At 38.5% G+C, this 14,195-nt stretch overlaps 1 protein-coding gene across 1 annotated transcript in view; it reads right to left on the reverse strand.

The window, feature by feature from the left end:
* The window catches only part of LOC126448043 (venom carboxylesterase-6-like), a 199,496-nt gene that overhangs the window by 26,157 nt on the left and 159,144 nt on the right, over positions 1–14,195 (reverse strand). The window contains exon 8 of the mRNA XM_050090994.1: positions 12,810–12,960. Within this exon, the coding sequence (XP_049946951.1) occupies positions 12,810–12,960 (151 nt within the window). The remainder of the gene's footprint in view (positions 1–12,809; positions 12,961–14,195) is intronic.

The raw sequence follows: 14,195 nt of genomic DNA on the forward strand, positions 1-14,195 counted from the left end.
CTGAATTGCACAGGTAGGAACTCTCCCTGTAGTATATCCTACATTCCTGTAATCCTCTTGGTCTCCACCTTTGTTACTCATTGTCGTGCACACACCTATCCCCTTCCCTGTTCCCATTCCAGCACTCCACAGCCCTCTATTCCACCAATGCATTCAGTTGCACCCTGCCCCTCTCTGCCCACCATTTAACCTTCCTACTGCATCTAGGTGCCCTACCATCTCTCCATCTTGTCCCTGTATGCTCCCACAAGCAGCACATTACTGCCCCCCCCCTCCACTCCTACCCTCCTATCCCTCCTTCTCCCCACACCAGCCTCCGCCTTATCCCAACCACCCAGACTGCTTCTCCAATCATGTGCTCTTGCTTGCAGTCTGGCCTCAGCAGCCAAACAATCTAATCAAGTGTGTGTGAGTTGTGTGTGTGTGTGTGTGTGTGTGTGTGTTGTCTGATTCTGATGAAGACCTTCTTTTTGGCTGAAAGCTTAGGTGTTTGACAGTCTTTTTGAAGTTGTGACTCAAAATCTCCTCTATATGGTGAGCACCAAGCTATCCTTTTCATAATATTATCATTATTCCATTCATGCAAGCACAACTCACATAAACATGACCACTGTTTCTTGCCACTGAGATGGGGCTGAGGGCAACTGTGCCTGATGGGAGAACCAACCCGAGGGTGGTGGGTGTAAGGAGGCAGCTGGTCGTGGGGAGAAGGGAGGATAGCAGGGCAGGGGTGTGGGAGGGTACAGTGTTGCTTGTGGGAGCATGCAGGATTGCGATTGGGATAGGATGGGTCTACTAGGTGCGTTTGGGAAGTTTGATGGGGGGAGGAGTGGGGGAGCGGAAAAGGAGAAAAAAAGAGAGGGGGGAAAAGACTAGTGACTCTGTTGATGGATTAGAAAGTCATCTAGTGCTGGAGTGGGGTTGAAGGGCAGGGAATAGCAAAGGTTGAGGCCAGGACAGTTACAGGAATGTAGGACATTCTGCAGGGAGAGTTCCCATGTGTGCAATTTAGAAAAGCCTGTGTTGGTAGGAAGGATCCAGATGGCACAGTCTGTTAAGCAGAAATTGAAGCAAAGCACATTGTATTGGGCAGGTGTACAGCAACTGTTTGGGTAGTCTAGCCGTCACTTGGCCACAGTTTGTCAGTGGAATTTCTTGTGGGCAGACAGCTTGTTGGTTGTCATGCCCACCCAGAAAGGAGCACAGTGGTTGCAGCTTAATTTGTAGATCACATTACTGGTTTCATAGGTAGCCCTGCTCTTGGTAGGATAGGTGATACCTGTGACTGGGCTGGAGTAGGTGATGGAGGAAGGATGTATGGGACAGGTCTTGCCACTACGTCTACTGCGCTATGAGCTGTTGGGCAATGGGTTGAGAGGGGTGGAGCAGCGGTGGACAAGAATATATCAAAGTTCTGTTGGCTGGTCAATTTGGCTCCAGTCCTGGGTGGGACTGAGTCATGAGGGGAGTGCTGCCACTTTCTTGGCCAGACGGTGGGAATGTGGAAGTTGGTAGATGAATGGTGGGACAAGGCACAGGAGATCTGCTCCTGTTTAAGGCTGGTAACATAATTATGGTATGTGAAGGCCTCAGTAAGTCCCATGGTATATTTGGAAAGGCAATGCTTGTCACTACAGATACTACAGCCACTGGTGGCTGTGTTGTGTGAAAGGGAATTCTTGGTATGGAATAGGTGGCAACTGTTGAAGTGGAGGTACTGGTGGTGGTTGATCGGTTTGATATGGACAGAGGAACTGATGCAGCTGTCTTTGATGTAGAGGTCAACATTGACGAAGCTGGCTTGTTAGGTTGAGGAAGAACAGGTGAAACAAAAAGGGGAACATATGTTGAGGTTTTGGAGGGGAACGTATGTTGAGATTTTGGAGGAACATGGGTAAGGTGTCCTCTCTCTCAGTCCATATCATGAATATGTCATCAATGAATCTGAACCAGGTAAGGGGTTTGGGTTTCTATGTGGCTAGGATGGTCATGGGTGCCCATTGCTGTACCATGGATTTCTTTGTAGGTGATTCCTTATAAAGTAATGTAATTGTAGGTGAGGCTATAGTTGCTGGAGGAAATTATTGGTGTCTTTTATATAGGAAGGTAGGTAAATATAATAGGTTGGTCCATGATAACAGATATTCTCTCAATGGGGTGCAGTAACTGGCCACAATGAGGCATCCCAGGTGGTTGGGTTTATGGGCTTTAGAAAGTCTTTAGAAGAGACAAATCTGGGAAGTAGTAGGGATAAGGGGAAGAGAGATTCAGGGAAGAGCTTCTGGGATGGGCCTAAGGATTTGAGGAGGGACTGGAGATCCTGTTGGATTTCTGGAATGGTGTCACTGTGGTCACTGTGCTATCCATCCTCCTTCCTGCCCCAGGCTCCTCGTTGTCCCCACCAACCACAGACTACTTCCCCTATCAGACACAGTTGCTCACTGTCCCACTTCAGTGGCCAGAGATAGTTGTCATGTGTGTGTAAGTTGTGCTTGTCTACATGTTTCCTACTTTAGAAGGTATTTTGGCTGAAAGCTCAAATGTATAACTCTTCTTATTGCGCCTGTCTGTGACACCATATTTCCTCTACATGCCAAGTAGCAATCTATCCTTTTCATAATATTGTCATTATTCCATCCTGGACTTTCCATTGTTTGATATTGACAAATAAATGTTTTCATAGAAAGGTCTAATAGATCTCTTAAAGAAAAAAATCTGGACAAATGGTTCCCTATACAAAGAATGTCCCAATCACTTTAAAAACCTCTTTAGCAAGCACTCACTGGATAGATTCTGACATAGTAAGAAGCTCATTAGATGTCATGAACAAAAGGACATCTTTGGTATAAGTAGCACTGGAAATTTAAGAGGCTTCACACACTGTCTTCAAAACATGCAATCAATAAAAAATAAATTACAGCAAATGATGTTGCTCTCCAGTCTATGAACTGCACAGTAGTCTGTACCACAGAAAATTGCTTTGGGGACACTGAAATTCAACCTGCAGAACTGTGATTGTATGATAGGGTAATCTCCTTCTGTAGTGGATCAGGGTGGAGGATAATCTTCTTACGTCAGAAAAGGAACACAGTTTAAATTTAGGTATGACCTTAATACAATTAGGAAGATGAATATTTTAATACATCAGTTATAGAACTACGAGGGCTGTTCAGAAAGTAGGGGACATTTTGACAGAAAAAAAAAAAAAAAAAAAAAATTAAAAAAAAAAAAAAATAAATAAAAAAAATACAAGAAATACATTTTATTATAAACAACTGAAAGAGTGACTGACACTACTTTTCTACATAGTCACCAAACACATTGAGGCACTTATCATAGTGGTGTACAAGCTTTGAAAGACATTTGTCATAAAATTCTGCCACCTGAGACTTCAGCCAGTGAGTCATGCTTGCCTGGAGTTCCACATTCCGCGCCATCATCAAAGCGCTGCATTGCAAGCCAGTTCTTCATCTTGGGAAGCAAGTGGAAGTTGCTTGGTGCAGGATCAGGGCTGTAGGGTGTATGAGGGAAAATTTCCCATTTGAATGAATTAAAGAGTTCTTTACTGTGGTTTGCTGAGTGAGGTCAGGCATAGTCGAAAAAAAACAAAATTTTGAACATCAGCTTTCCTCGGCATTTGTTTTGAACTGCTCTTCTAAGGCTGTGCAAAGTTTGACAGTACCGGGCAGAATTTATGGTTGCTCCATCTTTGAGAAAATCAATAAGACACACACCTTGCCTATCCCAAAACATTGTCACCATCAACTTCCTTACTGACAAGGTTTGCAAACATTTTCTTGGTTTCGGGGGGAACCTTGTGCACCCCACTCCATAGACTATAATTTAATCTTGAAATTGATGTGTTTCACCCAAGTCTCATCACTGGTTACGATTCGATCCAGTAATGAATCACCATGTTTGTGATAGGCCTCCAGAAATGTCAACATTGCCTCCATTCACTCTGCTCTGTAAGCATTTTGGGCACCCATTGTGCACAAAATTTGTGGCAGCCTAGCTTTTGAGAGACAATTTCAAACAACAAAGTCCGTGAAAATCATGGAAAAGAAAGCGAAAGCTCTGTTATTGCGAAGCGACGGTTTTCACGAATCATTTCCTCAACTTTACATGACAAGATCGGCAGTCACAATGCTCGGTCGTCCACTCTTAACTTCTTCATGAACATTGGTTCAGCCATTTTTAAACCGAATACACCATTTTCAGACAGAACACTCACACATTACATTGTTTCCATACACTTTGTACAGTTCACGATAAATTTCTTTAGGTTTTAGGTTTTTTGCCAACAAAAACCATATCACAGACCACACTTCACAACTGGCAGGGTTTTTGATTGCAGCACACATTAAAGATTCAAATATCATAAAAACCAGATGCACAGATACATTCCCGCTGTCACGGATGGATGCCGACTGAGTTGCAAAGCACGCACATACCAAAATAAACGCGATCGTCGCGTGCCTAGCAGTGTCAGATGGAAGCATTCCCTACTTTCTGAATAGCCCTTGTATTAAGGTTCACATCAACAAGAAATTATGTGTATGGCTCACAGGTCCCCTAACAGTAATGTGTATATCTTTTTTAATATGTTAAGAGAATTTCTAGATACAATCTCCACCACACAATTAACACAGTTTTGTGTGGAGGCATAAATGTACAGAAAAATACACAGATGAACTGAATAATGCACTCAAAAAATCCTTCAAGGTTTTGGCGTGCCCCTGTTGATCAACAATGCTAAAAGGGTAGCTGTAGCACCAACATCAGTAATTGACCAGGGTCATCAGTATGATGAGAGACTAGTGTAATCTATCTTTAAAAGATCTTGGACTCTCACATGATTCCTGGCAAATAGTAGCAGTAAAATCAGGTAGGGAAAGAGCCCTTAACTGCAGGCCTGTGAAATACTTTTATCAAAAGATAGAGTGGAAATTTTTGAAGAGAATTAGCAAACCAAAATTGGGATGAAATGAACAGACAAACCAATGTAAATACAAAATATGAAATTTTGTAAAAGACACCTCCAAAAGTGGTACCTACTTCAGCAGCAACGTCCCACAAAAAGAAATGGATAACACAGATAGTAGAAAGTCATTCCAAACTTTAAGCACCTCAGTTTCATGAAGAAAAAAAAGAGTCACACTGAGCTCAAATTGTTAATTTTTTTCTACTGGTATATAAAGTTCTACAGGAGCACAGGGAAAAGTGTTGTACTTAGTACATATTTCTGACTTTAGTCTCTATCCAGCCCTGTAACTGAAGTTTAATATATTTTCTTATTCCATTTTTAAATGTTGGCTTTCATGTTTTATGTGTTGCAGTAGTTTCAACTGTAAAAACTTGTTCGAAAGAACAACATGCTCATGTACTAAGGAACAAGTATTTGACTGAAATTTAAAAGCACTGCAATCAAGAAGATCTTCTCAATACTGTGTTTAACAGTCTAATTGCTATTTTATTACTGTACTCCATACCAGTAATCAGTAAGAGACACCAGCTTAAGTAGAAGTATTATCAAAACTAATAACAAGTTAAATATATTCTGAAATAGAAACTATTGGAAAAATATACAAATTTCCCTTTTCAAGACAGGTAAAATTGTTAAGACATAGAAACTCAGTTCATTTGCAAGTATCACATTTCCCATGGTAAAAGACCTACTGTTTCAAGATAAAAGACAGTCCATGAACAAAAAGTTGGCTTAACTGTCCATAATAGTTCTAAAATATATAGCATTTTACTCATCATGAAATTCTATACCTGAAGAATTAACAATACATTCCAAATTGCTTACAGCACTTAAACATGTAGAATGTGAAATATTTACAAATGTTCTGCAAACACAACTTGATGACTAACAACACAAAACTCTGTAGAAAATGTTGGAAACTTCTCATGGCAGTGTCTAGTGTGCATTGCTTCATGTTATTCTGAAACCAGTCACCAGGCCGAGCTACTGATAAAAAAATACTGTGTGTTCCTGAGTACACTATTCTCTAGGAACAACACTCTCCCTTAATTAATACTGTGAAGTATCATCTAATGACAAAATAATATATAATACAGAGAATGAAAGCAAAACAGTATGTGATGTTATGAACAGGGATAGACAAACAGAAGTATGATGATACGGGCCACAGATATTAGATAGTGGTAATAAGTGATCCATACCAGCTAGCAAAAATTTGTGAATGAGCATTTTTCAAATATTGCAGAGAAATTACAATAAAACACCTCATAAGCAGATACAGCACACATTGCCAATGAGGCACTTGATTTGAATCATTCTTTCCTTCTGTTCTTCCAAGTATAACAATGGAATTTCATGTTATATTGGATGCATCAAGTTAAGGTTCAGGGGTAGAATTTGAGCATTAATATAAATAGTGACAGGAGTGAACAGAAACACCAATGAATCTGGAAGTACATAAGAACTAAAGAGAGATATGAATTTCCAGTACTTAGAAAATCAAATTAATTTTCTTTCTTAACAGTACAAAATTTGCATAGAAGGCAAAATAAATCATTCATCAGATAAGAGGTAGGCATATCTCTGCTACATAGATTATGTGAACCATATGTAATAAGGAAAGATAAATGATAAAGGAAAAGAGATGAAATGTATTGGGCATAAGTATATTTTATATTTCTTAATTAACAGTACAAAATATGCATAGCAAACAAGAGAAATCATTCATCAGATAGGAGGTAGGAATATTTCTGATATACAGATTATGTGAACCATAAGTAAAAAGGAAAAGTACTCACATTATGAGGGAAAAGAGAAGAAACATGTTGGGTATAAGTATATTTTTTTTAGTGGACTAATCTACTTACTGAAGATTGTTTGTCCTTAGAGAGTATGTAATTTCATTTATTAAGTACACCCTTGTATGAGGAAATACTGTTATTTCAAAGGGATGATATGGAAATTATTAAAATTTTGTGAACATTGAACAGAGTATCAGAATCAAATGGAATACCCAAGAAACATGGAATTAGTAACATCCAATAACAGCTGACAGAATATGAGATAGCTACCAACTTTTAGATTTCTCAATATATAAAGATTCCATGAAATACTAGATAGAGGAAAGGCGCAACATTACCTTTTCCTTATCATTTGTCTTTTTGATCTTGTTGCTTAGTTCTTGTCTGTGCCCATGGCTCTGCATGCGGTTTGATGTATAGAGGCTTGTTGCCTATTGATGTAAGTTGAGCTATGATTAAATAATGATAATTAGTGTAGAATTTAAAAATTTTTTTCTTGCTGTGAATTGGAAACGTTTTCCTCTCATTACCATTTACATAAATGTGGTCAATGCTTTGTGTGGGTGGAAGCTCATGTGGTATTTTAATTTAGTTCTCAAAAGTAGCTTAAAATTAGTTTTCTTCAATTTCTCATGCTTTACATTCTGAAAAGCCTGCATTTTAAAATCATTTACAAAGTCTGATTTTCAGTTAACACTACACAGTTATCTTCTAATGTTGAAAATTTATCTTTACATAAAATCACACAAACAGAAGTTGAATTAACCCAAGCCAGATGAAGTAATATTTTAGAACTAAAAGAATTTTAAATTTATTTTGAGTGAAAAAGAAAAATATTTAATATCCATACCAGAGATAATTTTTCGTAGCAGTAAAATATATCTGTTGTTGTTGTGGTCTTCAGTCCTGAGACCGGTTTGATGCAGCTCTCCATGATAATCTATCCTGTGCAAGCTCCTTCATCTCCCAGTACCTACTGCAACCTACATCCTTCTGAATCTGCTTAGTGTATTCATCTCTTGGTCTCCCTCTATGATTTTTACCCTCCACGCTGCCCTCCAATGCTAAATTTGTGATCCCTTGATGCCTCAGGATATGTCCTACCAACCGATCCCTTTTTCTAGTCAAGTTGTGCCACAAAATTCTCTTCTCCCCAATCCTATTCAATACCTCCTCATTTGTTACATGATCTACCCACCTAATCTTCAACATTCTTCTGTAGCACCACATTTCGAAAGCTTCTATTCTCTTCTTGTCCAAACTATTTATTGTCCATGTTTCACTTCCATACATGGCTACACTCCATACAAATACTGTCAGAAACGACTTCCTGACACTTAAATCTATACTCGATGTTAACAAATTTCTCTTCATCAGAAACACTTTCCTTGCCATTTCCAGTCTACATTTTATATCTTCTCTACTTCGACCATCATCAGTTATTTTGCTCCCCAAATAGCAAAACTCCTTTACTACTTTAAGTGTCTCATTTCCTAATCTAAGTCCCTCAGCATCACCGGATTTAATTCGACTACATTCCATTATCCTCGTTTTGCTTCTGTTGATGTTCATCTTATATCTTCCTTTCAAGACACTGTCCATTCCGTTCAACTGCTCTTCCAAGTCCTTTGCTGTCTCTGACAGAATGTCATCGGCGAACCTAAAAGTTTTTATTTCTTCTCCCTGGATGTTAATACCTACTCCAAATTTTTCTTTTGCTTCCTTTAGTGCTTGCTCAATATACAAATTGAATAACATCGGGGAGAGGCTACAACCCTGTCTCACTCCCTTCCCAACCACTGCTTCCCTTTCATGCCCCTCGACTCTTATAACTGCCATCTGGTTTCTGTACAAATTGTAAATAGCCTTTCGCTCCCTGTATTTTACCCCGACCACCTTTAGAATTTGCAAGAGAGTATTGTCAAAAGCTTTCTCTAAGTCTACAAATGTTAGAAACGTAGGTTTGCCTTTCCTTGATCTTTCTTCTAAAATAAGTCGTAAGGTCAGTATTGCCTCACGTGTTCCAATATTTCTACAGAATCCAAACTGATCTTCCCCGAGGTCGGCTTCTACTAGTTTTTCCATTCGTCTGTAAGGAATTCACGTTAGTATTTTGCAGCTGTGACTTATTAAACTGATAGTTCGGTAAATTTCACATCTGTCAACACCTGCTTTCTTTGGGATTGGAATTATTATATTCTTCTTGAAGTTTGAGGGTATTTCGCCTGTCTCGTACATCTTGCTCACCAGATGGTAGAGTTTTGTCAGGACTGGCTCTCCCAAGGCCATCAGTAGTTCTAATGGAATGTTGTCTACTCCCGGGGCCTTGTTTCGACTCATGTCTTTCAGTGCTCTGTCAAACTCTTCGCGCAGTATCGTATCTCCCATTTCATCTTCATCTACATCCTCTTCCATTTCCATAATATTGTCCTCAAGAACATGGCCCTTGTATAGGCCCTCTATATACTCCTTCCACCTTTCTGCTTTCCCCTCTTTGCTTAGAACTGGGTTTCTATCTGAGCTCTTCATATTCATACAAGTGGCTCTCTTTTCTCCAAAGGTCTCTCTAATTTTCCTGTAGGCTGCATCTATCTTACCCCTAGTGAGATAAGCCTCTACATCCTTACATTTGTCCTCTAGCCATCCCTGCTTAGCCATTTTGCACTTCATGTCGATCTCATTTTTAGATGTTTGCATTCCTTTTTGCCTGCTTCATTTACTGCATTTTTATATTTTCTCCTTTCATCAATTAAATTCAATATTTCTTCTGTTACCCAAGGATTTCTACTAGCCCTTGTCTTTTTACCTACTTGATCCTCTGCTGCTTTCACTATTTCATTCCTCAAAGCTACCCATTCTTCTTCTACTGTATTTCTTTCCCCCATTTCTGTCAATTGTTCCCTTATGCTTTCCCTGAAACTCTGTACAACCTCTGGCTTAGTCAATTTATCCAGTTCCCATCTCCTTAAATTCCCACCTTGATCAGAGTCCACATCTGCCCCTGGAAATGTCTTACAATTTAAAACTTGGTTCCTAAATCTCTGTCTTACCATTATATAATCTATCTGATACCTACTAGTATCTCCAGGATTCTTCCATGTATACAACCTTCTTTTATGATTCTTGAACCAAGTGTTAGCTATGATTAAGTTATGCTCTGTGCAAAATTCTACCAGACGGCTTCCTCTTTCATTTCCATAGTCACCTACTATGTTTTCTTCTCTCCCTTTTTCTACTCTCCAATTCCAGTCACCCATGACTATTAAATTTTCGTCTCCCTTCACTACCTGAATAATTTCTTTTATCTCATCATACATTTCATCAATTTCTTCATCCTCTGCAGAGCTGGTAGGCATATAAACTTGTACTACTGTAGTAGGCATGGGCTTCATGTCTATCTTGGCCACTATAATATGTTCACTATGCTGTTTGTAGTAGCTTACCCGAACTCCTATTTTTTTATTCATTCTGAAACCTACTCCTGCATTACCCCTATTTGATTTTGTATTTATAACCCTGTATTCACCTGACCAAAAGTCTTGTCCCTCCTGCCACCGAACTTCACTAATTCCCACGATATCTAACTTTAACCTATCCATTTCCCTTTTTAAATTTTCTAACCTACCTGCCCAATTAAGGGATCTGACATTCCATGCTCTGATCCGTAGAATGCCAGTTTTCTTTCTCCTGATAACGACGTTCTCCCGAGTAGTCCCCTCCTGGAGATCCGAATGGGGGACTATTTTACCTCCGGAATATTTTATCCAAGAGGACGCCATCATCATTTAACCATACAGTAAAGCTGCATGCCCTCGGGAAAAATTACGGCTGTAGTTTCGCCTTGCTTTCAGCCGTTCGCAGTACCACAACAGCAAGGCCGTTTTGGTTAGTGTTACAAGGCAAGACCATTCAATCATCCAGACTGCAACTACTGAAAAGGCTGCTGCCCCTCTTCAGGAACCACACGTTTGTCTTGCCCCTCAACAGATACCCCTCCATTGTGGTTGCACCTACGGTACGGCTATCTGTATCGTTGAGGCACGCAAGCCTCCCCACCAATGGCAAGGTCTGTGGTTCATGGGGGTAGGAAAATATATCTATAATATCAGAATAATAATTCCTAACATCACGATATTTTCACTTTATGTAAAGTATATATATTTGGAGTGCAATTTCCACTATGAAATGTAGGAAGAGAAGTTGATAACAATAAAATCTATTTCTTCTTGCTTCCCCAATAACTGTTTTGGGAAATACTTTCTCAAAATCCTGTAATAAAATGAGGCAGGGCCTAGTTTGTCCAGAACTATATACTTCCATTTGGGAAGATGGTAGGTTACTTATGAATAATTTAACTCACATATTCTCATGCATAACACTGTGTGTGGACCCTGTAATGACAATGGGTGTGAAGCTAACCTGAAATTAACAGACTTATTTGAGACGAAAAGAGTGTACGCAGTCTAATCACAATTTTTATAACACTCTTGGAAGGAGAGATCAGTGTTATTGAAAGAAAAATGAATTCAGTTATCAAGTTTGTGCTAATGTGATTTGTTCAAGACATAGGTTGAAACAGTAGAAAAGTGTGACAGTAATTTGTTTATTTTGATGTCCACAAAGACAGAATAGGTACCAAGATAATATAGTGTTAAGAATATGCAGAAATAAGATACTTATATTGGAAAGTATAACCCAATAATGTCAATAATGAAAGACAGAATCCAACAAGCAATCCATGTGAAAAACCTATTGTCAAATGCAGAGGAAACCTATAGCAAACATTTATAAGTTATTTTATTTGATATTGAGTGGACAATCGAGTGATATACTGAGGCTACTGTGAGAAATCAAAGTTAAACCATCATGGTGAAGAAAAAGAAATTTTATTGAAAAGGTAGGAGAAAGGTGATGTTCTAAGGGTGGAAACCATTAGAGATAAATGGCTGTTGTTATCAGCAGAGTGGTGAATAACAGTATATTTTTTTCAAACTTATAATTTAAGGAAAGCTAGAAAAGTACAGGTTGGCTGTAAGAAAACACACAATTATGTAATACCAAAGAGCAGCTCTACATATAAGTATATTGTTTTCATTTATCTATAGGAATAAAATGATGAGTTGGGAGACAATGAGCAAAAATTATTAATTTCGGAACTGAACAAGAAGCATTAAGATTTAACATTGGTGATGTAGGAAGAGGTAACCAGGATACCCAAACTTTCACCTGAAAAAAAGAAACAATGATGGAGATACTGTTAAGACTGCAGATTGATGAATCCTGAAGTAAGGTAATTACAACACAATTATAGCTGTGAGGTAAGGAGTTGCCAGAGAGGTTTATCAGAAGAATCCTAACAAGGTGTAGTATGCCCACAAAGGGGGACATTTCCAAAAAAGTTTTGTCCAACAAATTCATTACTCTGGGTTGATTACCAAACAGGATTAATGGAAAAGATGGATAAAGTTGAAAGAAGAGCTGTCTGTTCCATTACATCTTTATTTTATTGTGCAGGAGTATCACAGAAATGTTCAATATATACCAATGGGTCATGCTATAAGAAACATCATGTGCACTTTTTGGGAACATTACTTTCGAAATTTGTAGTGCCAATGTTCTAAGTCAAATCAAGAACCATTTTACTGTATCCAACTTGAATGTTTTATAATGATCACAGGACAAAAATTAGAAGAATTTATGAATATATTTAGCAATAATGACAGTTATTTTACATGCACAACACCTGAAAATAAATTAGTAAGGGACAAACAATTGTTTTACAGGATGAATGCCCACAAACTGTACAGTTGCATGCAGAACATGTACCCAGATACTATGTAGATGTTGTATTACCAAAATCTGAATAAATGAAGACCAACAGTATATATTAAATGTACAAAATGTTAGTATTTATATACTAATATGTACACATATTTTAGAAATAACATAATCTAAAAATATGACTAAGTAAAGAGTGCTCCTTCACAAATTTTTATAAAGACAATTTGTTTAATACTTACCTAGGTCAACATCATTTCCTGACATTATTTCAGAAAAACTGTGTTTTCCTCTGTAGCTAAAAACATAAAAGTATACTGGAGCAGTGTTGGCAGCAGCTTGCATCCGTGCTGCACGCTCAGCATCTACCACAAACATCCGGTCACTAAACAGCTGCAATGATACAGAGTCAAGAATAAGTCAACCAAATAAAATATGCAAGCCATAGTAGATATGTTTATAACAATTTTAATACACCAATGTTGTTCTTATAATTCAGTATGACTGACAAATATTGATAATAACATATCAGCACACACAGCTTGTAGAGATTATCTTAATCATAACCTCTTGTTTATTTCCAAAACAAAACCTTCACTCTGCAGCAGAGAGTAAGATATAAACAGAATCCCCACAGGAGAATTTCTGTGGAATTTAGAAGAGCAAAAAAGAGATATTGATAGTACCATGTCCAAAATGACAGCTGTTACATGCTAGTGTCGAGAAGTGAAGCATTTGCATAGTTTGTACATCCAATTTCGTGTGGTCTATCAGCTGAATCATGGCTGTCAAGGGAGTTCCACAGTGGCCTCCACAGGCCCTATGTTTTTGTGTGTAATTGATGAATTGTGCCTGTCACAGAGTTTCGCATCCGGCCCCAAAGGTGCTGGTTTTTTTCATATCTGCCTCCTCCATGCTTGATGTTTATTCCTCTGTTTTTATGTCCCATGTTTTCTATCTTCTGTACTATCACTCTGAGTTAGTTCAATTAGTCTCCTGCTCTCAGTGAATAAAAAGTCTTTTGTTAACCGTAATCCTCTGGTGTTGGATCAGTCAGTATTATTAAGTTGATCAGTTTCAATTACACTGATCCTAACATGACCCTGACATGATCATTAAGTTGAAGGAATTGAACTATAGCAGTTTTCTCTATTGAGCTCAGGAGATGTCTGAAGAACACATCATATCGATACTAGCAGTCCATCTGCAACTGTTTTGGCCCAATAACCCCATCTTATGGCTTGCATAGGTGGAAGCAAGTTTCTGTTGTGCTGGAATTATGACCGAAACCATAAAGTTCATGCTTGTTGTAAGCCAGTTGGTCCACTGTTTTGCAGTTGAGATGCACATCATCATTGCACTCCCTAGCAGTGGATGCCTATGAGAAACTCAAGTTGGAACTAATATGGAGATTTGCTGCTTTGCAGGAAGATTGTATTTGTCAATTTCTTACCCAAGAAGTCATTGGTGATCATAAACTATCACAATATCTGAGGTATCTGTGCAGTAAAGTGTACACCATCACAGTGCCAGACAACTTACTGCATACACTGTGGAGAAGTAGATTACTGCTGCAAATTAGGTCAATAGTGGCATTAGAAACCAACAAACCATTGCATTCCATGGCA

Source organism: Schistocerca serialis, chromosome 1, assembly GCF_023864345.2.
Source record: "Schistocerca serialis cubense isolate TAMUIC-IGC-003099 chromosome 1, iqSchSeri2.2, whole genome shotgun sequence".
Classification (NCBI taxonomy): Eukaryota; Metazoa; Arthropoda; class Insecta; order Orthoptera; family Acrididae; genus Schistocerca; species Schistocerca serialis.